At 55.9% G+C, this 23,111-nt stretch overlaps 1 protein-coding gene across 9 annotated transcripts in view; it reads right to left on the reverse strand.

The window, feature by feature from the left end:
• Positions 1 to 22,906, reverse strand: part of CCDC57 (coiled-coil domain containing 57) — a 105,383-nt gene extending 82,477 nt beyond the window's left edge. For 2 of the 9 annotated variants that reach the window (XR_007146852.1, XR_007146851.1), the window contains exons 1-4: positions 16,309 to 16,860; positions 9,973 to 10,198; positions 9,292 to 9,709; positions 6,669 to 6,777 (exon numbers count right to left, since the gene is read on the reverse strand). Coding sequence is in view for 7 of the 9 variants with exons in the window: in XM_047832723.1 (XP_047688679.1) it covers positions 6,669 to 6,777; positions 9,292 to 9,709; positions 9,973 to 10,198; positions 16,309 to 16,350 (795 nt within the window). In the remaining 2 variants the exon portion in view is untranslated. Of the gene's footprint in view, positions 1 to 6,668; positions 6,778 to 9,291; positions 9,710 to 9,972; positions 10,199 to 16,308; positions 16,864 to 20,409; positions 20,576 to 22,775 lie in introns of those variants that run through there. The other 7 variants (XM_047832725.1, XM_047832724.1, XM_047832729.1 and 4 more) reach the window with 6 other exon arrangements.
• Between the last annotated feature and the right edge of the window lie 205 nt (positions 22,907 to 23,111).

Raw genomic sequence — 23,111 nt, forward strand, 5'->3', positions numbered from 1 at the left:
AGAGGCCCATCCCACACGTCCTGACGTGGCAACCACGGTCCATGAGGCCTGCTCTGTGAGGAGGCCGCCTCCTGTCCCCCAAGCTCCCCCCACAGGCTGAACCTAAAACATCGCTGCGGCATCATGAGGATCATGAGGCCAGAACACTCACTGTGCACCACCAGTGAGCTGTGAGCCTGGTTCAGATGGGCAGCCCGCTGTTTCTCCGGGACTTCTGGCTACCGTGCCCTTCCCTTCCCTCCGTGCCACTCTGTTCCCTCCCACCCCTTAGTGCCGTCCACTCGGGCAGCATGACTGACTCTCGTTCTCCAGGCTCAATGCTCTGCCCGGGCTGCTCTTCACGGGCCCCTGTGAGCTCGCCAGGGCTCCCGAGCCCCCTCCTCTGGGGTGCGCTCCTGCGGGGAAGACCCTCCACCACACCACCCCTCCGCCCCTCCTCCCCTCCGTCCCTCCAGGGGGCTGAAAGCCCAGCCCCAGCCTGGACCAGGCCCACCGGCTCCAGCGGAGCCCTCGAGGAGCAGGAGGCTGCCGGCTCAGGGCCCCATCCTCCTGGAGGCCTTCTCCAGCTCCAATCTCTCGGTTCCCACCGTTCTGAACTTGGAAGGGAACGGAGGCGGCTGCAGGTGGAGCCCTCGGCCACAGGCCGGGCCCGCAAAGCTGCTCCCCGGAGACTCCCCAGAGCCTGGCATCTGCAGGAGTCTCCCCGCCCCTGCGTGGGCAGACCCATCTGCCGTCCTCAGCCGCGGCTGGGAAGCGGGACAGGCTGTGTCCAGTGTCCCCTCTGTGGGTTTCCAGATGCCTCTGAAACACCTCCCACTTGCTGCTCGGGCCTCTGCAGGCCTTTTGTTCTCAAGTCCCTGTCCTGAGAAGCGACCGGGCCATCTCAATAGTCTCCCCTTCCTGTTTTCCACTGTATGTTTCTGGAATGTGACCACTGAATTGGACATCCTGATTTACCCTCCACGTCTCTTAGATCTTCTCCCAGATTTTGTCTTTTTTGGTCTATATTCTGAGTTAATTTCTTTAAAAATACTTTTAATTGTCAGAATTCTTTCTTGATCTGTGATTGGCCCTTCCTCCCAGCATCTTGTTCTTGGGTTCAGATGCAAAACACATCTCTGGTGGCACTAATCACGGGAACCCCCCACAACGCACCCTGAGACCCTGAAAACTACGACACGTCAGGAGGAGTGGCTGACCCTTGTCCTCACCCCACTCTGGACCGGCCAAAGGGCAGGGGGAGTCACAGAATCACTGGTTGGTCAATGGACATCGAGGCCGGCAAGGACAACCAGATGCCTGCATGGGCACGTCCGGCCTGGGCCGGATGCCTCCTGCTGACCGCCCAGGAGCCTCACATCTGAAGTGGGCACACGGTGGCGGGCTACAGGACCAGTGACTGAGCAGTCATCTCTGTTCTATTCGGGGTCATTTTCCCTGTTATTCTCAGCTCCTTTTCCATGGGGCTGGCAATTCTCAAACGTCCCAGCTGTCAGCACAGAGCCCACTTCAGATCCTCTGTCCAACCCACCCCTGCCTCCCCTCTGCGCACGCTCTCTCGCTTTCAAAAATAAATAAATATTAAAAAAAAAAAAAGAAATATAAGCAGCTCACTGGAATGTCATCAAAATTATATCACCTGCTGTTCATAAGACACTGTTAAAGAAAAGAAAACACCAGGCCCAGAATGGGAGAAAATTGTAATATATGTACCTAAGAACTTGATTCCAGGATATATAAAGAACTCTAACAAATCAATTACATGATGGCAAATAATCCACCTTTTAAAAAGGGCAAAAAGGTGAACAGACACTTCACACAAAAAAATATATTAACGGCCAACAAACACACGGAAAGATGCGTAAACATCGACCGAGGACAAGAAAATGAAAACCACAGCAAGACACCACGACTCGCCCCTAAAATGGCTGAAATGGGAAAAGCTGAAAATACTCTGTGCCGACAAGGATGCAGAGCGGCTACAATTCTAATCTGCTGGCGCTGGGAGGAACATAAAACGGCACAAACGTCTTGGAAAACAGGTCGGTGATTTCTTACAAAGTCAAATGCTCCCCTAGCACACAAGCCAGAAACTCTACTCCCAAGTTATTTACCAAATAAATGCAGGCCTGCCAAGAACAGCCACAGCAACTTTATTCTCAATGTCCTCAAACTGGAAATGACGCAAGTGTCGAAACGTCCACGCGCGGGTGAGGAGCCGGCCGGTACAGTCACACGTCCCCGCAACGGCAGGAAGCAGACCCGCGCCCGCCGGGGCCAGAGTGGTGCTCACTGACCACAAGGGCGCCTGCAGGGACCGCAGGTGACGGGGGCTTCTGTCTCGGCCCTTACACGGGTGCGTGTACTGTATGTAAATCGCTGAGCCGACTGGGGCACTGTCGCTGGATGGGGGTCCCACCTGTCAGCCCCACACCGCAGGCACCAGGGTCCACACCCGCGGCCTTCCTTCTCCCCAGATGGGCAGTTCCACGTTGTCGCGGAGAAGTGTGCCGAGCTCCTGCCTGCTGGCTGCTCCGTCTGCACACGTGGGGGTGGCTGCCCGTACACAGACCCCCGGCTGACGCCAGGCCAGCCCCCACCACACGTGGGGCCTGAGCTCCCCGCACCACGTTCCCAACAGCCCCTCCCTGCGGGCTGCTGCTTCTCCAGCCGAGGCCCCTCCACTCCCTCCACTGCACGGCTCTCTCCGTGTTTAGTCTCTTACTGTCCGTTCCCAATGGTCTCAGGGGAAGAGACAGCCCCACAGGGTCCACCTGCCCGTGGACTAGAGGCGTGGACGTGCTCGGTCCTCAGGAGAACAGGGATGCAGAAGCCACACTGAGGAGGAGCAGACTGGGCTGATGCAGAAAACCGCAGTTCGTCTTGGTCTCTCCTGCCCTGAAATCTCACGGTGACCTGGCCCAGCCCCGTGGTCAGAGCAGAGGTGACGTCGGGCCCGTGAAGCCCATCCCCACGGAGAAGCGTGCAGGCAACACAGCACAGCAAGCAGGACCCCAAGTGCTCTTGAAGAGACCTGGACAGACTCGGCTACACAAAGGAGGCTCTGGGAGGAGGCTGAAGCCGGCCTGACAGTGTGGCCACACCCGCCACCTCCCTGGTCCGCCGTCTCCCGGGGAGGCGGGTGGGGGCCACACACCTGCCCAGCGACGTGCCCACGCTGGATCCCTGGATCTCGGAAGGTCAGCGGGAGCCTCAGAGATACTCAGAGAAGTACAATGGAAAGCATACTTCACTCTTTTTTTTTTTTTTTTTTTTTTTTTTTTTTTTTTTTTTTAAATTTTTTTTCAACGTTTATTTATTTTTGGGACAGAGAGAGACAGAGCATGAACGGGGGAGGGGCAGAGAGAGAGGGACACACAGAATCGGAAACAGGCTCCAGGCTCTGAGCCATCAGCCCAGAGACTGACGCGGGGCTCGAACTCACGGACCGCGAGATCGTGACCTGGCTGAAGTCGGACGCTCAACCGACTGCGCCACCCAGGCGCCCCATACTTCACTCTTTTTATCCTTTGAAAAGCAAAACGATGTATGAGAAGTCACATGAGTAACACTCACTGGGACCAGAACACAAAAATCATTTGGGATTCTTTCCTCCGAACATATTACAAGACCACGAAGCATTTGGTCTCTGCTCAAAGTTCTGCGGGCTGTGGGGGGCTGGGTCACGCGGCGGAGCTCTGGCCCGGGAGACAAGGACCCTTTGCCCAGCCCCCGGAGCAGTGCACACCTATTCTCTCCCCTCCTCTTGCTCCGGAGCGCCCACTCTCCTGCTGGTTCCCTGACAGGCCCCTCACCTCCCATCCTCCCACTGAAGGCTCTGCCCGGGCTCCCCGGTCCACACCTGCCCTTTGGCAATGCCCCAGGCTCCCAGCCCGTACCTCGTGGCCTCCCCATGCTGACCTCCAGAGTGCAAAGTTCCCTCTTACCCAACCTCTTACCCAACACACTGGCCGGGACGTCCAGGAGCCGCCTCCCATGCAGTCTGACATCATCGGCGTTCTACCCAGGGCTGCTGCCTGTGAGCCCTACACGGCCACCAGCACCTCAGCCCCCCTCGACCTTGAAGGCCTGCCCCAGGCCCCCCAGGTGTGCCCTCCACACACGTTGCCACTGGCAGACTTCTGCTAACAAGGCCTCTTCCTGACCGCCCTCCTTAAAAAGGCCAGCCCCACCAGCCTGCCTCACTGTGTCACACAGGTGACACCCTTGGGGCATTCCACCAGAGACTACACCCTTCAGGTGTCCATCTCGCCCCATGGAGGGCCAGCTCATCCACACCCTAACTCTGGGCCTGGGAGGACGCCTAGCACACAGTTTGTGTTAAAAAAATATTTGTTGGGGCGCCTGGGTGGCTCAGTAGGTTAAGCATCTGACTTCGGCTCAGGTCATGATCTCACAGTTCATGGGTTCGAGCCTCACACCAGGCTCTGTGCTGACGGCTCAGAGCCTGGAGTCTACTTCGGATTCTGTCTCTCTCTCTCTCTCTCTCTCTCTCTCTCTCTCTCTCTCAAAAATAAAAAGCATTTAAAAAATTTAAAAAAAATTTTTTTTGCTAAATGAACGAATAAATCAATCATTCCATTTCTACTCCAGTGGCTTCTAATCCTGTGATGCTAACCAACACAGGGGGAAAAAAGAAAAAAAGCTTCCCTTCAGCCCACTGCCTACAACTCGCGGGTACAGTAAGAGTCAAACAGACCGACTCAGTTCCCTTTATCTTGTATTTCATTTTTCAGGAGAAAAACCATTATCGCCATTGAGTCAATTCTACCTTCTGACAAGTCAGTAACGGACACAGATCCTTAGAAACAAGAAACAGGAAACCCTGAAGCCAATGAGCACGTAAGAGCCTCGGTCAACCAGAGTTGGGGTCAAGCAAGAGCATCCCGCGAACCCGCGAACCCGCACGGGCTCAGACTGTTCCAGAACCACGTTAGACAAATGCTACCACATTCCCAGCGGCCACCTTGGGTGCAACACCAGAGCTGGGGAGTTTCAACATCGTTTCCTTCCTTCCAGAAGTAGGGCCGATAGGAAAACCAGCGTTCCCCGTGGCTGTGAGGGGCCCTCCTGACTGACGGGGGAGCTGGAGCCAGAGCCTGCCTGGGTCACAGCAGAGGCCCGGCCCAGCCGACCACCATTCCCCAGGGTCATCGCTGCCTCCGGGGGCCGCTGAGTGCCTGCCTGCTAACTGGGACGGCCCACCACTGCCCAGGGCCCTTTGGAAATTCCTCTGGACGTGACCCTGGTGCTGACTCAGGACACCTCCTCACCTCCCGGTGAAGTCACAACTGCTCTTTCCTTCATCCCGCTGCTCGGGCCCCAGTTTCGTGCCCTAACAACTTGAGCCGTTTCCAAAATCAAATCCATCCATAATGGACAAAGTTCTTTAGTTCCAGAAAACTCTAAAAGAAATTCCCTGCAGGAGATTTCAAAAGCTCCTTCTCCTTAGTCCAGAATGACATATATATCTCATTTTGGTGGGTCTCTGGAACTTCCCTGTCCGTGTGGATTCCCCGTACGCACGCCTGTTACACTTGGTTTTCTCCTCTTAACCCGTCTCATGTCATTCTGATTTTTTTTTTTTTTTTTTTAACGTTTATTTATTTTTGGGACAGAGAGAGACAGAGCATGAACGGGGGAGGGGCAGAGAGAGAGGGAGACACAGAATCGGAAGCAGGCTCCAGGCTCCGAGCCGTCAGCCCAGAGCCCGACGCGGGGCTCGAACTCACAGACCGCGAGATCGTGACCTGAGCTGAAGTCGGACGCTCCACCGACTGAGCCACCCAGGCGCCCCTGACTCTTATTTTAAGTAGAGGACCCTTGAGGGGACAGGAGTTCTGGCTCCCCGACAAGAGCAATCCCAGGGCAGGAGAACAGTGGTAAGAGCTCGCACCCCGGAGACATCCTGGACTCATATGACACCTGTGCCGTGTATGAAGAGGATCCCGGGCAGGTTGGTCGCTGATTCCGGGCTCAGTCCCCCACCTGTAAAATCCTGGTCAAAACCGTGTCCCTGCTGTGAGGAGCACAAGGACCTTCGTGGATGCAGTTCCCATGAACACTGCTGTTGCTCTCAGGACAGCAGCTCAGCACGTGCTCCGTGGAGACCAGGGGGCCTGTCACCCCAGCACCTGCACCCATGCGGCTCCACAAGTGAGAACGGGCCCCTTCGGCCAAACCCCAACGCAGCTGAGTCCGTCAGACGTGCAGGCCGGGTTTCAGTGTCATGGAGGGGAAACCGCGGTGACAGGCTTACGCACCACCTGCCAGCCGGCACAACTCTGTCGAAACTTAGGACTGGCCACCTGTGGTTTTCCCCAAAAGAAATACAGTGACCACGCTGTGAGTCCCCAGCTCCTTTCTACAGTAAGCAACTCAAATTTTAACTTTTCAATACTTTTTTCTAAAATAAATAAGGGAGACGACGTGTATCCTTTTGTGAGGAAAGACACACCCAGGGGGTTACTACAGACGAAGGTTCAGACGCCCGCCACGTCCCCCAGCCCAGCCCGGAATGGACATCTGCCCCAGTAACTCAACGCGGACCCCACGGATACCACACAGTTAACAAAAAGGCCGACTTTCCCTCAACAGCTCGGTTTCCAGCCGGCAGCTGAGACGGGGCCGCGGTCGGAACGTCCTACCTGCCTCTGCAGAGCAAGTTCACCATCCAGCTCCTCGAGCTTCCTCTCCAGCCTCCATTTCAGGTTTTCATACTGCTCCCGCTGCTGGTCGATCTCACCGTTCTTCTCACTACGCAAACATTGCAGCGTTAACAAAAGTCCTGCTGAAGAGTCCACGGGACCCGCGTGCGACACACCGCACGGGCCGCTGCCTGCACGGAGAGCCTGGAATGGAGTCCAGAGGCGCACAGCACAATTCCCAAAGTGTCCGGTCACAAGCAAAAGGCACCAAGAACCAGGAAGAGAAAAGGCAGTCACAGGTGCTACCACCAAGATGACACAGATGTTCAAATTCTCTAATAAGGACTTTAGAGCAGCCATTAATTATTTAAGGCGCTCCAACAAGCAGTTCAGTGCAGCCTTAGAAAAACTCACAAAGAATCAAACAGAAACTGAGAACGAAGAGGTGCCGTAACCGAACAGAAGGTTCGCTGGGCGGCTTAACGGCCGAGCGAATGTGACAACATGACAGAGAAAAGAATCCATGAACTTGAAACCAGAACAACAGAAATCACCCCACCAAATAACACAGAGAAACAGACTGGAAAAAATGAGCAGAGCCCAGGGAGCTGAGGGACAGCCACAAAAGCTGAGTGTTGGTGCCACTGAGTCCCAGAATGGAGGAAAAAGAGGAGAGCTGAAATGTACTGGAAGAAGTCATGGATGAAAATGTCTCAAATTTGTCAAAAAAAAAAGAGACAGAGAAAAGAAAGACAGAAAGAAAAAAAAGAATGGGCAAATAAATGACCCGAGGAGACACTTTAAAATGTAGAGCACTTGGGGCACCTGGGTGGTATGCGGTCAGTTAAGTGACCGACTCCTGATTTTGGACCAGGTCATGATCTCACGTCTCTTGGGACCGAGCCCCACACTGGGCTCTGCGCTGACAGCGGGGAGCCTGCTTGGGATTCTCTGTCTCTCCCTCTTTCTCTGCCCCTCCCATGTGTCTCTCTCACAAAATAAATAAATGAACATTAAAAAAAAAAATAAAAGGTACGGCACTCCAAGAAGGATGCTTGAAAATCAGCGTGTCCACGGAGGGCAAGCTGGCCCACATGTCACAACGTTAAAAGCACCTGCCACCCATGCTACAGGTACATCACGGTGTAATTTTTAACGATGAAGTTGGAGAACAGCCAGAATGCCAACATCCATCCTGCAGGTGCAGGTTACGGGGCCCCTCCCCGGCTCCGGGGGACGCTGACCTTGGCCGAACTCGGCATCTCTGTTCCCTGGCCCCCCCAGTGAGGTGGCGTGGGGTGCGAACATCACGCACCACGCCGCCTGAACAAATGGCGGGCTTCCTCACACGCTGCATCGGAGCTGGGAGAATCAGCAGAGGGCCACGAACACCTCGGGCTTCCGGGCTTCCAGGCTTCCCTCTCGGGACCCTGGAAACTGCCTGTGTGTTCTTACAGGAGGCTGTTGTTACAGAGCCTGCGGGCCAGAGGCTTGTGAGCCGACGTGGGCCCGCACCCAACTGAGGGAGGTCTCCTCCCCTCACGCCCAACCTGCCACGGAGCCCGGAACGAACAGGCCCAGAATCCACTAAGAGGGCCAGGGAGCCATCTGAAAAGATGTGGCAGAGCTCAGCGCATGACACGAAGAATAGCTTCCCGGATAGACGGGAAACCGCCATGGGCAGGTTGTGGGCAGCGTGTGCGGGACACGACTTTGTGGGCGTAAAAGCGAGCTCTCCTGGAGGGAACACAACGGACCCCTCCGGCACCTTTTCCTTTTCACCGGACCATCTTCACCTCACGGTACAAGTCATGGTCATGACAAGAATATCCTTACCGTGGCGATTTTTTTAACAAGTGCTTTAAGCACGTACGTAACAACATGAGAAACTATTCAGGGGCCGCCTGGGGGGCTCAGTGGGTAAAGCTCCGACTTTGGCTCAGGTCACGATCTCGCGGTTCGTGAGTTCCAGCCCCACGTTGGGCTTTGTGCTGACAGCCCAGAGCCTGGAGCCTGCTTCGGATTCTTCGGATTCTGTCTCCCTCTCTCCTTCTGCCCCTCCCCTACTCGAACACTCGTGTGTATTCTCTCTCTCAAGATAAATAAACCTAAAAAAACAAACCGCTATTTAGGACCCCATTCAGTGACAAGAGAACCTGCAGGATGCGGCCCACCGCTCTGTGCACACACAACACACTCTCGCGTGTGCACACACACGTGCACGCACACGCGCACACCAGGGAGGTGGACCCCAAGTGTTAACATGACATCACGAACGTACATGCTGAAATCGGGGGAAGGACACCAGATTTTTAAATGAAGCCGGTCGTATCTGTCTTCCAGCTGGGGAGCCGGGGAGCAGCCGTGACAAGTGTGTGACAGTGAGCGGCCTCCCGGGGGGCCCAGCCAACGGGACCCTCTGACCCGAGCTGGGTTCCTGGTCAGCCTGTCTCAAGCGAGCTCACGGAGTTTGGGGATTGAAACATATTTTGCATCATTAACAGTCACGAACTCGAACAGCTTTTATTGAAATGACACAGATTTGTCATCCGTGGAGAAAACGGCCAGCGTTTCAAGCAGTGTCCCGTCCGTCCCCCCGCGCCGCGGGGCGGGGCCGCCTCACCTGTGCGCGCGCTCCAGCTCCAGCCGGTGCTCCTCCAAGTTCAGCTGGTGCCGCCGCTGCAGGTCGTCCAGCCGCCGGGCCTCGCTGGCCAGCGCCCGCCTCAGCCGGGCCGCCTCCACCCTCAGCTCGCTCACCTCCGCCTGCCGCGCCTCCTCCCGGGCCCGGGCCTGGGCGAACGCCGTGTCGTAGCGCTCCAGCTCGCGGTCCCGCTCGTCCAGCACCTGCAGGTTGTAGACGAAGTCCTCCCGCAGGCGCCGCAGCGCCCCCTGCGCCTCGCGCAGCTGGCTGTGCGCGTCCTGCAGCGCGGCCTCCTGCAGCTGGCAGCGGTGGGCCCGCAGCGCCCTCCACTCCTCCTCCTTGCGAGCCAGCAGCTGGCCCAGGGCCTGCTCCGAGGGCGGCGGCAGCATCATCGGGGCAGCTGGGGCGGGGGGGGGGGGGGGGGGGGGTGGGGCGCAGAGTCAGGGGCTCTGGCCGTCCTTCCGCCGCGCCCCCCCCCTCAGATCCCCATCTGTGGCATCGCTGTCGCCAAACGGGAGGACGCTCGGGGCCAGTGAGCAGCTGTGTGGTCACACGTACCTGCCGAAGGGCCCTTTCTACCCTATCCTCACCCTGCAGCAGAGGGAGCGGGGCAGGATGTCTAGGGGGACCACCGAGGAAGGGAAGACGGGGACGGCCGCTCACCCACGAGAGCCAGGTCCTTTGAACGGGCTCGCGAAGCGCTCTCCCACTCTGCAGATGAGAAAACGAGGCGGCGAAGGAGCTGAGCGAGGACTGGAGCCCAGACGCTTCCGAGAGCCAGCGGCCCGCCCGTCGCGCACACGGCTCCGCTCGGGGGGCGCTCCCCCCGCCGCACTCGAGCAGCTTCCTCTGCTCTCTTATCTCCAATCCATCGCGGAGTGGCGCTTCTCTGAAACACAATAAAAATAAAGCGCCGGAGGAAAATAAGATGAAAAAACAAAGGCATATAACACACAAGTCCGAGTCTTTAACATTCAGAGTCCACAGCATAAAGCTCCTTCGTCAAACTGCTCTAAGTGTCTAAGACCTCTCGCTCCTCCGTCCCTGCCAAGGACGGGCTGCGGGGCTGCGTGGGAGGTGTGGGCAAGGGCTGTCCCTCGCCAGGTGAGCCCGAGGCCACACAGACCGCTGAGGGCGCATCACCTGGCACAGAAGGGGTGGATCCCCACGCGTAAAACCACGTGTTCCTCCGGGCCTTGACCTACAGGAACAGGCCGGAGGCCTCACAGCGAGCCCAGAGGGTAGGCAGGCTGGGCCCAAGGGCCACTGTCACCCTGGGGACAGACAGCAGCCCTTCTCTGACAACACCTTTCCAGAAGGGCCGGGAGCATTCCAGGCAGGCATCCAGAAGTGACATTTGAGTACCACTGTCATCCCAAAGAATCTAAAATGGGGGTGCCTGGGTGGCTCAGTCGGACTGGGGGAGAGGGACAGTGGACGGGACTTCAGAGGCCTGAGGTGACACTCGGAAAGGGGGTCACGGAGGTTACAATGCAGCCACGCCTGAAGTGGTCCCCCCAGCATCAACACCGGTCGACCCTGGTCAGCATATAGGAAACACCGACAAACTCAGAAACAGGAGAACTGAAGGGGCTACTTACTGCTTTTTGTTTTCTTTACGGTAACTCTAGAATTCTTATGCAAGCTACCGCTCTCTGGTCAGCAACGCTAAATCAGCAATACTACTTTTGGGGGCATGAAGTTCACTTCACTCCTGAAGTTACTGAGAACAAAAACCACCAACAAAAAATTATCCATATAACCCAATCTGTTACTATAACATTTTGGTCATAGAATGAAAAAAAACCCAATAAATTCACAAGCATTGGTAGCAGCTGCCTGAGGGGCACGTCTTCTGCTACCACCACACGGGTCTCTGGCCCAATGAGTGGAGTTTGACAGTAATTCTGGCTACAAGTGGGAAGGAGGAAGGAGGGAAGGAAGGAAGGAAGGAAGGAAGGAAGGAAGGAAGGAAGGGAAGAAAAAGTAAAAGAGAAACTGTCAAGATGGTCCTGGCCGGTATTGGAAAATCCCCAGACGCTGTCAGGACCCCAGAAATAACGTGCCTTTCACAGGAAATGGGTGCCATGTGCTCAGCCACCCCAGCCAACAGTAGAGACACTCGACCGGGTTTTGAGCACAGGTCAGCTGAGCTCACAGAACAGTGCTTAGGACACAGAAAGGGAGAGGGGAAAACAACGTGATAAGCATCAAAATCGGGCAACAGAGGCCACACAACCAGCGCGTCTCAGAAGACGGAGGACAAAGTACCAAGAACAGGCTCGAGCACGGGGCCCACGAGTCTGGTAAGGAAAAAAAAGCAAGGCGATTTCCCAGGCGAAGCCAGTATCTTCTCGGCACCGACACCAGACCTGAATGACTCCCTTACGAAGGTCCTCCTACAAGAGCAGTGAGACGTGCAGGACGGCGCTGGCCAGCCCCTCCCACAGAGGGCAGCGGGTGTCGAGGGCTCCGTGGACACAGGCTCTGCGCCAACCCCTCGGCTCAGAGCACGGACGGCGCAGGCTGGGTCTGGCCCGCAGGCCTGCTCTGTGGAGGGGACACTGTTCTCAGCATCGTGTGACAGGCCCCCGTAGCCCCTAACCCTCAGGGCCCAGTCCCAGCCCAGCCAGTCTTGGGGCGACTCTGCGAGAGGGAGGAGCAGCTGAGTCCGGAGGGCCCGCACAGGGCTGTGGAGATGGCGGGGCCCAGCGATACACCACGTAGTAAGGAATACGTGTTGGCTTCATTCGCGGTTCCTGGCACACACCTCCGAAGACCCTCACCACGCCGAGCGACGGGAGCTACGGGGGCAGCTGCTGTTAGCTTAGTTTTTGTGCCCAGGTCCTGAAACGATCCCAGGTGAAAGGGTATCTTCTGTTTCTCCGTCCCTGGGCTTATGAGGGGACTCTGGAGCCGGCTGCCGGGGGAGCCAACCTGGGGGCTGCGGGGCTGGGACTTTCCATCCCACCCCCCAACTTCCCTTCCAGCGGGAGGACAGGGGCTGGAGGCCGACCCATCACCCATGGCCCACGGCTCAGTCAGTCACGCCTGTGTGACGACCTCCACAGAAACCCTTGGCGAAGGGGTCGGGGAGCACACAGAGGTGCCCTGAGACAGCACGGAAGGTCTGCCTCCCGGACACTTCACCCGTTGCACCCGTTCCATCTGGCTGTCCCTGAGTCATACCCTTTAGAATATGCTGGGGAGCTACAAAGAACGCTCCTATGCTCTGTGAGCTGCTCTAGCAAGCTGAACCCGAAGAGGGGTCGTCGAGGGGTCTTCTGATGTAGAGGCGTCCGGGCGGGGTCGGTCTTGCGGGACGGAGCCCTGAACCTAACCTGTGGGGTCCGTGCTAACCCCAGGCAGTCACTCGGAACCCAGTTCAACCGCAGAGGATGCTTGGTGGAGGAAAAGGCCCCACACGCACGCAGGCCGAGCTCCCGGAGCGGAAGGGAGGCCTGGGAGGCAGGGGCATGACCGCCAGGGGCAGCCGAGGTCTCCACCCTGCAAGGTCTAGAGCAGGGCAGCGCCCCTCTGCGGCCCCATTCCTGCTAGCCTCCGGGCCTCGCCCAGTAAGCCGGCTTCAACCTGCCCTCGGCTGCGACACACCCATCCAGCACCTGCCTGCCACCCGAGCGCCACCCCAGGCTCCTGCCCCCCAGTTTCCTTGGCTCCTTCCAAGGCACCCCTCTATCCAGCCGCCCAAGCTAAACACGTGGGATTAGCCTTGACTTCCCGCTTTCTCTCCTCCCCACGCACCTTGGCCACCATCCAGGGCTCTCGCTGCAAGACCCCTGGACTGGCCCCTCTGCTCCACTCGCTCGGGGGTGCCAAAGGGATCCTGTAAGTGGAAGGAAAAAGGCTAACTGCCCAGGGCTTCCCGTTCCACATAGTTCTGTTCTCTCAGGGCTGGGACACGTCAGGCCCTGGAGCCCAGCACCTGCTGCCATGTGCCGGGTGGGGTCAGACCCCCAGGTGGCTCCACCACAGGGAGCGGCCCCCTGTCTGCCGAAGCACCTGGCCTGCCCTGGCCGCCCTGGTCATGGTTTCTCTCAATCCCAAACACCCAAGCACCCCACGCTCCTCCGATCACCAGCCCTCACCCTTCAGATGTGTTAATGGATGTATAAATGAATCACAGAAAAACTATAGACTCACTTTTAAAAGTGTTTCATTCAGTAATAAAGGAAGCTACTGGCTTCAAGTTCAGTCAGTGGCCAAGCACCTTCCCCAAGCAGACAGCTAGGATGTGCAGAGGGCACTTCGGACTGGGTTCTGAGCCCCAAGCCTCAGCACACAGAAGGTGATGACAACGGTTCATTTCATCCAGGAGCAAACCCCTCCGATTATATTTCAGGTGCTACAACTGTGTAACCAGAAAAACTGAGGCTGGTAATATAAAATTCCACCAGACACAGTTCCCTTTCTTAAATTCATCCATTTACTCATTTAAAAAGTATCTGTTTAGCACTCAGTAGGTGCCAGGGACTGTTTTACCTACTGGAGACAGACAGTAAGGTCACTGCACCGATGGTCTGTCTGTCAGCCTGGGGCAAGATGAGAGCGGCTGAGGACACGGGGCGACTCTGCACAGAGGCCAGGGAAGCCCACGAGGGAAGAGCAGGAAGGGGTTCTGCGTGGCCTCTATGAGGCTTGCACGTCCCGGCCAGGTCACGGTCCCTGTGCTGGCTAGAGGGCTCCCAGGACCACGGGGAAACCGGGGTTACGGCAGGCCAGCCACAAGCCCAGGGAGAGCCCTGGTGTGGAACTGGCGACCTCCACGGTTAGGGGTTCGTCCACGCTGTCTATCTACTGGCTGCCCAAAACACCCAACACCCAACACACACACACACACACACACACACACACACACACACACACACACACCCCAACTAGCAGGGGAGCTGTATGAGCGAGGGGCCAGTGTGGGGTCCAGGAGCTCTGGAGTCCGGCAGTCTTGTCAACAAAAACCGACACATAGGCCACCCACATGACTGCGCCCACTCACAGGGACAGGATCAGGATTCAAGCAAACACACACCAGTAAACAACGCCCCTGCTACCGTGATGACTCAGCCTGTCTCCCCAAGCGCCCATGAGTCACCACTATGGTCCTTCACAGATAACACACCACGGTCTGCGAGGTCAACAGGCCTCCCTGCTTCCGGAGACTGCTCCTCAGCGCCCTGTCCTGTGTCACGGGCCCCGCCACCAGGTCTGCCTCTTAAATGCACTGGTTGCACAGCCACCCACAGGAGTTACTCTTGTAATACAGACAGCTGACCACATGATACCACGCCCGTGGCTCTGGCCACCCGCAAGGTAAAGTTCAACCTGTTCGGCATAGTCAACGAAGAATGAGGGGACAGGGCCTGGCCCTTGCTGCCCACCGCGGCTCCCTCCCTCGAGAGACCAGCTTCTACCGTGCATGCCAGATTCTATGGCACTCAGGACCCACCAGCAACCTGACACCAGTGCCGGGTGCCCCTTTCCTCCTTACCCCATCACAGGACAGCCTGCGCCCGGCCGCCGTGTAAATCTCACCACAGGATAACCCTAAAAGCCCCGAGGCTGACATTAATGGGCTTTCAACATCACAGCTTCAGAGTCTGGACGCAATCTGCCTGTCAGCCAGCAGATGTCCCCGACAAGCACCCAGTTTTCAGGGGGAGCCACGTGAAACTTCTGGGGAAACGGCAGAAAGAAATCTCCACAGAAGGGAGAGACCCACAGTTAGGGTGGCTTTGCTTGCGGCATCCACGGTGTTCTAGGAGGGCCTGTGGGGTCAGCCGGGGGTGGAGCAGGGGCGCGCCAGGTCACGTCATCGCTTCGATCTTCTCATTTGTGAGACACGGAGCTTTCTAACCCGTTTATCTCAGGCAGATGTCGTACAAAAGCACCTGCAGACCCCCGGGTGTTAGGAAGATGGAAACAGCCCCTCGCGAAAGCCGTCGTTTCCCGCCCACAGAAAACCTGTTGGTCCCACACAGACGCGAGCCCCATCTGGAAGTCGACCTCAGTCATCAGTTCCTCTGAATGTGCCCCAGTGTTAAGACAGGGCTGCGAGGAGCGTGGAGCGGTCTGGGACTCACTTGCCGGAGCCCCACCAGGGCTCTGCCGCGGGCGACCCTGACCACACGGGCCAGCCGGGCCGGAGGCCGGGGGCGACACCTGGGGCTTGGCCTTCCACACTCAGCACAGGGAGGGAGAGGCTTCCAGTGAGATCCTCAGCTCCTCACAAACTAGGACAGAGCCAAAGACCGCCCGAGCTGCAGGTGGGGTCCGTGCCAAGTCTGCTTGACAGCCGGCTCCCCGGTTAAGAGGAAGGAGTTCAAGACAGAGGGTGAGTCCCAAGGAACCACAAAGAGGCAGCAGGCAGATAAAGAGCTTTCCCAGCGCAGTGGGCTCTGCAGGGGGCTCCCCTTGCCCTGGGGGTGTCCCCACCTCCCCCACAGTGACTAGATGCAAGGAGTGTGACAAGATGCTCCTGATCCGCAAAGACCCTCCCCCTCGCCTAGACCGCCAGATAGAGTAGAACACGTCGGAGATAAACCAGGGGGTTACCCAATCCACACACAGGATTAGGATTAATTAGAATTAATCGCCCTCTGCGGCTGCCCAAAACTTTGAAGCAATTTCTTTTACAATAAACATTTGATAATTACTAACTGGAAAAGCATTGTGTAACCTCATTAAAACACAAGCAGTTACAGACTCTACAATTTACACAAAGGGGCCATTTGTAAAGGCTAAAAGTCGGTCACTAGACGCTTATGAGCAGGCTGTTCACGCACACTGGCCGAGCAGAGAGCCATCCAAAGCGGGGGTTTCTCTTTACCTCCTTCCCCTCAAGGACTGTGGCTCGGGATGGATGCATTCGGCTTTGGACTCGGCTACTGGTAAGATAAGTCCCTAACGCAGAAGAACTCAGACCCACCTCACCAAGCAATGTCATCTTGCTGGAAGTGTACTTAGTGAGCTTAATTTACAAACCACCTTTTGTGGTGCTCGAAGGCAAGTCCAGAGGTGACGGCTCATCTGTTCTACACGCAACACGGGGGCTCAACGCCAGCCCCCCGAGAATGGGCCACCTGAGCTGCACTCAGCTCCCGCAATCTTCAAGGATATCTAGGGGATGGATGAAAATCACACATCTGTGACCACGAGTCTGTTTTCCCACCCTTCACTGACTGCCAAACAGCACCCACAACCATTTGTAAACTCTGAAACAGGAGCGATGAGCCACGGGTGGGTCTGAATTCCACCAGTGGCCCTTGTGGGGAGTGAGGGGTGTGCGGCACTTTTCCATGTGAATTTACACCTGCCAAATCCCTTTGCCAAAACAAACAAAAACAAACATGGAGTAAATGAAAAATAAAATAATAAAGTAAAGGGAAACCGAATCATCTTCTAGCTAAGAGCTGCTGACTTTTTTTCTTTATTTATTTAAGTAATCTCCACCCAACATGGGGCTTCAACTCACAACCCCGAGATCAAGAGCCACTTTGCCTCCACCAATGGAGCCAGCCAGGCGCCCCAAGAGCTGCTGACTTTGAGAATCACATGGTTTACATACCAAAGCTTAAAATCATAATGAAATACAGGGGCACCTGGGTGGCTCAGTCACTTGGGCGTCAGACTTCGGCTCAGGTCATGATCCCACAGTTCCTGGGTTCGAGCCCCGTGTCAGGCTCTGTGCTGACAGGTCAGAGCCTGGAGCTTGCTTCAGATTCTCTGTGTCCCTCTCCTACTCACACTCTGTGTCTGTCTCAAACATAAATAAACATTACAAAAAAACATAATGAAATACAAACAGAAACAACTGAATCTAACCTCATCACAAATGATTAATATAAATGCAAACGATACAAAACAAAAAACACGGGGCGCCCAGGTGGCTCAGTCAGTTAGGCAACTGACTCTTGACTTCGGCTCAGGTCATGATCTCACGGTTTGTGAGACAGAGCTCCGTGTTGGGCTCCACGCTGACAGTGTGGGGCCAGCACGGGATTCTCTCTCCCTCTCTCACTACCCCTCCCTCTGCTCATGCACATGTGCACTCTCTCAAATAAAACATTAAAAAAACAAAACAAAACAGGGCACCTGAGTGGCTCAGTTGGTTAAGCATCCAGCTTCAGCTCAGGTCATGATCTCACGGTCCGGGAGTTCAAGCCCCACATTGGGCTCTGTGCTGACAGCTCAGGGCCTGGAGCTTCCTTCGGATTCTGTGTCTCCCTCTCTGCCCCTCCCCCACTTGCACTCTGTCTCTGTCTCTCAAAAATAAACATTAAAAAAAAATTAGAAAAAAAAAATGCCCTGGGGTTCCTGAGTGGCTCAGTGGGTTAAGCGCCTGACTTCGGTTCAGGTCATGACCTCGAGGTTCATGAGTTCGAGTCCCACATCAGGCTCTATGCTGATAGCTCAGAGCCTGGAGCCTACTTCAAATTATCTCTGCCCGTCCCCCACTCACACTCTGTCTCTCTCTCTCTCTCCCAAAAATAAATTGAAAAAAATATTCAAAAATTTAAAAAAATACACTAAAATAACTTCATAAAAAACTTTATATATTGTAAGGATAAAAACAAAACAACTGTATGCAAATATTATCCTCTAATAGGTTTGTTTTTAACAGAAATACGGACTAGAAATTCTGAAATTACTTCATATGTGGTCTAGGATTGAGCAGATAAGTAAATACATTGAGGACAATAGGAACCAGATTTAGAGAGGAAAAGAAATGTAGAATGAACCTTGGGATAATTAATTGGAATTGGAGATATCAATATAAACTCACAGCCTTTAATATACACACAGATCTATACACTCAGAAATAGATACAGATGTGTCTGGTGTGAATAAATACAGGTTTCCTAGCTCCACCCACTGAGAAACCCAAAAGGCAACGACCCTCCAGTAGCAATAAAGCATACCTACAACCTGATCTTGGTTTCTAAACACCTCCTTGGAAACTAAAAGGCGGGGGGGGGGGGGGGGGGGCGCCTGGCTGGCTCACTCAGTGGAGCTTGCAACTCTTGATCTTGGGGTCATAGGTTCGAGCCCCAGGTTGGATGCAGAGCTGACTTGAAAATAATAAAATATCTTAAGAAAGAAAAGAAAAGAAAAGAAAAGAAAAGAAAAGAAAAGAAAAGAAAAGAAAAAAGAAAAAAGAGAAGAAGGAAGGAACTAAAAGGAAGCAGAGCTCCTTAGAGAAATGACTGACACAGGCCAGGTCAAGGAAACACAACATGAACCTGGTGCGTCTGGTGGTGCCAGAAAATAAGGGCTCAAAAATGTTAGGGGACATGCTGAAAGGACACGGAAGCCAACCTGAAAAGCCTCCTAAAGCTCAAATCTGGAAAATCAGCAACAAAATAAATTATAGCAGTGGATTATAACCAATGGTGGGGGGGGGGGGGGAGACACAAAGTGAAAACACGTATACCAACATAAATGCATAGAAAAATGGCGAGAAGGGAAGGTTCTTGGGGCACCTGGCTGGCTCAGTCAGTACGGCCTGCGACTCTCAATCTCAGGATTGTGAGTTCAAGCCCCATGCCAGGTGCCTACTTTAATATATAGAAAGAATAATGGAAATTAAAAAAAATCTTCATTTGGTAAATATGATTAATAATAGTTTCAGAGGGGCGCCTGGGTGGCGCAGTCGGTTAAGCGTCCGACTTCAGCCAGGTCACCATCTCGCGGTCTGTGAGTTCGAGCCCCGTGTAGGGCTCTGGGCTGATGGCTCAGAGCCTGGAGCCTGTTTCCGATCCTGTGTCTCCCTCTCTCTCTGCCCCTTCCCCGTTCATTCTCTGTCCCAAAAATAAATAAACGTTGAAAAAAAAAATTCTAAAAAAAAAATAATAGTTTCAGAAAACACCCGTTTGTAATGGTAGAAAGTATGGTTAGAAACAAGTTATTTATATAGCCTCAAATTACCTCCCCACAAGGTGTTTATTACTTACAAACGAAAAAATAGTAACTTTATAAAGGAGACACCACCTAAGCCACTTAACCAAAGTGCCACCACTAATGGGCAGAGCAGCATCACCTGCCTCCTGATACGACGCACCAGAAGTGCACACCTTCGCTGTTGAGGCTTTCTTATAACAAATGCATAACCTGGAGCACGTTGCTGGCTCAGTCGGAAGAACTGTGACTCTTGATCTCAGGGGGTGGGGGGTCAGTTCGAGCTCCTTGCTGGGTGCAGCGATTACTTAAAAATCGGGCGCTGTGCTGACAGCTCGGAGCCTGGAGCCTGCTTGAAATTCTCATTCTCTCTCTCTCTCTCTCTCTCTCTCTGCCCCTCCCCTGCTCTCCATCTCTCTCAAAATAAATAAATAAACTTTAAAAATAAATAAAAGTAAAATTAAAAAATGCACCTTGAAATTAATCACGAGGAAACCTAAGACAAACCCCAATTAAGGAGCATTCCACAAAACAGGTGGCTCCTAAAAAGTGACAGGAAGACTCAGGGATCGCTCCAGACTGCAGAAGAGTAAGGACCGGAATCCTCGAGAGTCAAGTCATGGAGCCGTATGTGCGGAGTCTGCAGGAACCCTGCTTCTGGAGGAGCGCTGCTAATTCCCTGGGTGCGCCACGAGACCCGCCCCGACCTGCCCGCAAGAGGAGACGTAACATTTGGGGGAATCTCTGCAAAACGTGCGGGGTAGTCTTTGTACTACTTGTGCAACTTTTGTGCAAGTCTCAAATAATGGCGGGGGGTGGGGGGTGGGCGGGAAATCTCTGGGCCAGGCGGCCTGGTTTGAGCCCATCCTCACCCGCCGCAGGGCTGGCGCAGGGCTGCGGCGTCCCCACCTGCACGGCCCACCCGGGGTCGCTGTGGGGACCCGAAGGGCCCGAAACCCGCGAGGCGCGGCGGGTCTGCGGGGGAACCGCACGGCTCGGGGCGCGGGACCCCGCGGACCTGCCCCCACTCCCACCCCCGGGGCGCCCGGCCGAGCCCAGGACCCCGCGGACCTGCCCCCGCCCCGGCCCAGAGTGCGGGGCCCCGCGGCCCGGGTCCGCCAGGACCACCAAATCTCGGGGGCTTCCAGCCAGACGCGTTAAAGGTGACCCGAAAAGCGGCAACGAGCGCACCTCCCACGCGAGGCGCCCAAGTCCGCGGCTCACCCCGAACGACCGTCCGCCGCAGCCTCCGGCCCCGCCGCGTTGCCATAGTGACCCGAGTCAGACGCCCGCGGTGCGGGCGCGCCCACTGCAGCGCTCCGACCCCACCGGAGGGAAACGCGAGGCAGGAAGCAGGGTTCCGGGCTCTTTTCGCCCGCCCCACGCGCAGGCGCCGATGGGACCTCCCGCCCTCCCGCCCACCCGACTCCCGGAGACAATCCGCCGACTTCGCCAGGAGGGCGGCGCCGATGGCGAGGGTTGGGGAAGGCCGGAGGGGCTGAGGCTCCCCAGCTGGGCCCAGGGGAGGCAGGACGCGAGCTACTGGCTGCCTCCAAAGGCCCGGGCTGGGAGCTGCTCAGGCGGGGGCGAGACTGTACTGGAGAAGGAGAGGGGGCCGGGGCTGCACGAGGAGGGCGTGGGGGAGGGCCCAGAGCTGCAGGGGAGGGGGCCCGGGTTGTCCAGGGGACCGGGGACTTGGGGACGCACGACCCCCCCCTCCCCCTCCCAACCCCGCATCGCGCCTATAGGGCCCTTCCGCAGGGAAAGCCGCAGACTTGAGGACGGCGGGTGGGGCTGCCCCGGCAAGCTTTGTGGGGTTGGGTTGCCCTTCTGTTTCCAGTGCTGTTGCTCCCTGTGTTGTTGTTGTTTATTAAAAAAAAATTTTTTAAGTTATTTATTTTGAGAGAGGGAGCGCGCGCTGGCGCGGGGGAGCGATGGAGGGGCAGGAAGGGAGACAAAATCCCAAGCATGTTCCGCAGCACTGCACTATCGTCTAGCAGACCAGACCGAAGTGGGACTCGAACTCCCCAACCGTGAAATCATGCCCTGAGCTGGGATCAAAAGTTGGACACTTAACTCACTGAGCCACCCAGGCACCCACACGCTATTTTGTTTGTGAGAACTCACCAGCTCGTGTGTGCTCGCAACCTGTGCACTTTTGTTTTTGTGTTCAATTGTAAGTTCAAAACAAAAGGAAAACAAAACCACAGCCTGCCTCACAGAGGCCACAGCAAGCCTTCCTGCCAAGGCCCCTGCAGCTTGCTCAGGGACAGCTTCCACGGGCATCTGAGGGTCCACGGGGCCTGAGCACCCAACCGGCCCAATAAGTGGGCCCAGGGGACAGCCTCTGCCACCCTCGGTCCCAGCCCTCCTGTCTGTGTTTTCTCCACCTGGATGGCTTGCTGGCTGCCCAGGGCCAGTCCCCAAGAGGGCCCTGCCAGTGACGGACAAAGGTCTCAAGCCAGTTAATGGTAAGAAAGGCTCAGCTTCTGGAGGGAGGTCTAGGAGTTATTAAATATCAGAAGCAGATCAATAATTCAAGCCTCATGAAAAATGGAAGCTGTGAACCTGTCATTTCACAGAAACCAAGTGAAAATAGCCATGCTCGCTTGGAGCAGCTGTAGATGGTCTCCAAAACCTTTAATCTTCATTCCACAGGCCCTGGGCACCCTTGCTGCCTCCATACCAGGGTAACCTGCTGTCACAGGACACAGCCAGGGTTCAAATCCTGGTCCATTCCTGTCTTACATCTTTTTAGGACTCGGTTTGTTCTCCATAAAGCGGCGAGAATATCCTCCCTTCCCTATTGCTTAGAGGGTCAGAAACAACACTGAACCACGCAGGTCCAGCTCAGCCCCAGGGAAGGGGCCCCAGGGTATGTCTGGGACCTAACAACGTGAGCTCCCTGCCTCCCCATCCTGGGCCCCCAACCTGACTCTACAATAACCCCAACACTAACCCCAACCCAACCCTATACTAACCTTACCAACCTCACCCTGACCCTACGCTAACCCCAGTGCCAACCCTGACCCCATGATCACGCCAATGCTGACCCCAAGCCTGACCCTAGTGTTACCCCCAAGGCACAGCATGGCCTTGCTTCTCATGGGAAGGGCCAGTTCCTACTGCCCTTTTATGGGACGTGCACCTCCTGGCCCCTCCTCCAGTATCCCAGTATCAGAACTCCTGATCCTCTCCCTGGATCCCCACGTAAGGCTTCTGGGGTCCCCAGCCCAGAGAGGTGCGGTACTCACCCCCCCTCACATGTCACACAGCCAATAAGATGGTGAAGGCTGGAGTGGGCCCTCCCGAGGGCCCAGGCACTTCCTACCCTTCCAGGGGCCTCCTCACATGTGGCCAGCCCCCACGGCCCCTCTGAAGTCTGTGACCTTGTCTCCCAGTCTGTGCCACAGCCTCCCCAGTGCTCCTGATCTGTGCCCCTCGCCCAGTAGCCCAGTAGATGCCTGTGGGGAGACGAAGGGCCAGAGTCAGGCCGGTGCCCCTCTCAGCAGTGCCCACCCTCAGCTCAGGCCCCTCACTCTCATCCCCTCACTCACCTAATCAGCATCTAGTGACCACCTCCCCAGAGTCCGCTGTCCCCCAGTCTCCAAGGCCCATTGAGGCATCAGCACACAGCAACCCAAGTAGCCTGACCCCTCTGCAGCCTTATCTCTGGTCCCCCGCTGCTCCACACCTCACTCCCCCAGGGCTCCCCACCAGTCAGGCCAGACCCCACAATTTCCCAGTGTTATTGCGGCCTAACGGCTGACTGCGTGTCAGCGTCCTGGGGCTGCTGTAACAGATGACCGCAAACTGGAGGGAGGAGGGGGGCCTAAGACAATGGTTTTGGAGGCCACAGGTCCAAAATCAAGGTGGCTACAGGGCTTTGCTCC

Source organism: Prionailurus viverrinus, chromosome E1, assembly GCF_022837055.1.
Source record: "Prionailurus viverrinus isolate Anna chromosome E1, UM_Priviv_1.0, whole genome shotgun sequence".
Taxonomy (NCBI): Eukaryota; Metazoa; Chordata; class Mammalia; order Carnivora; family Felidae; genus Prionailurus; species Prionailurus viverrinus.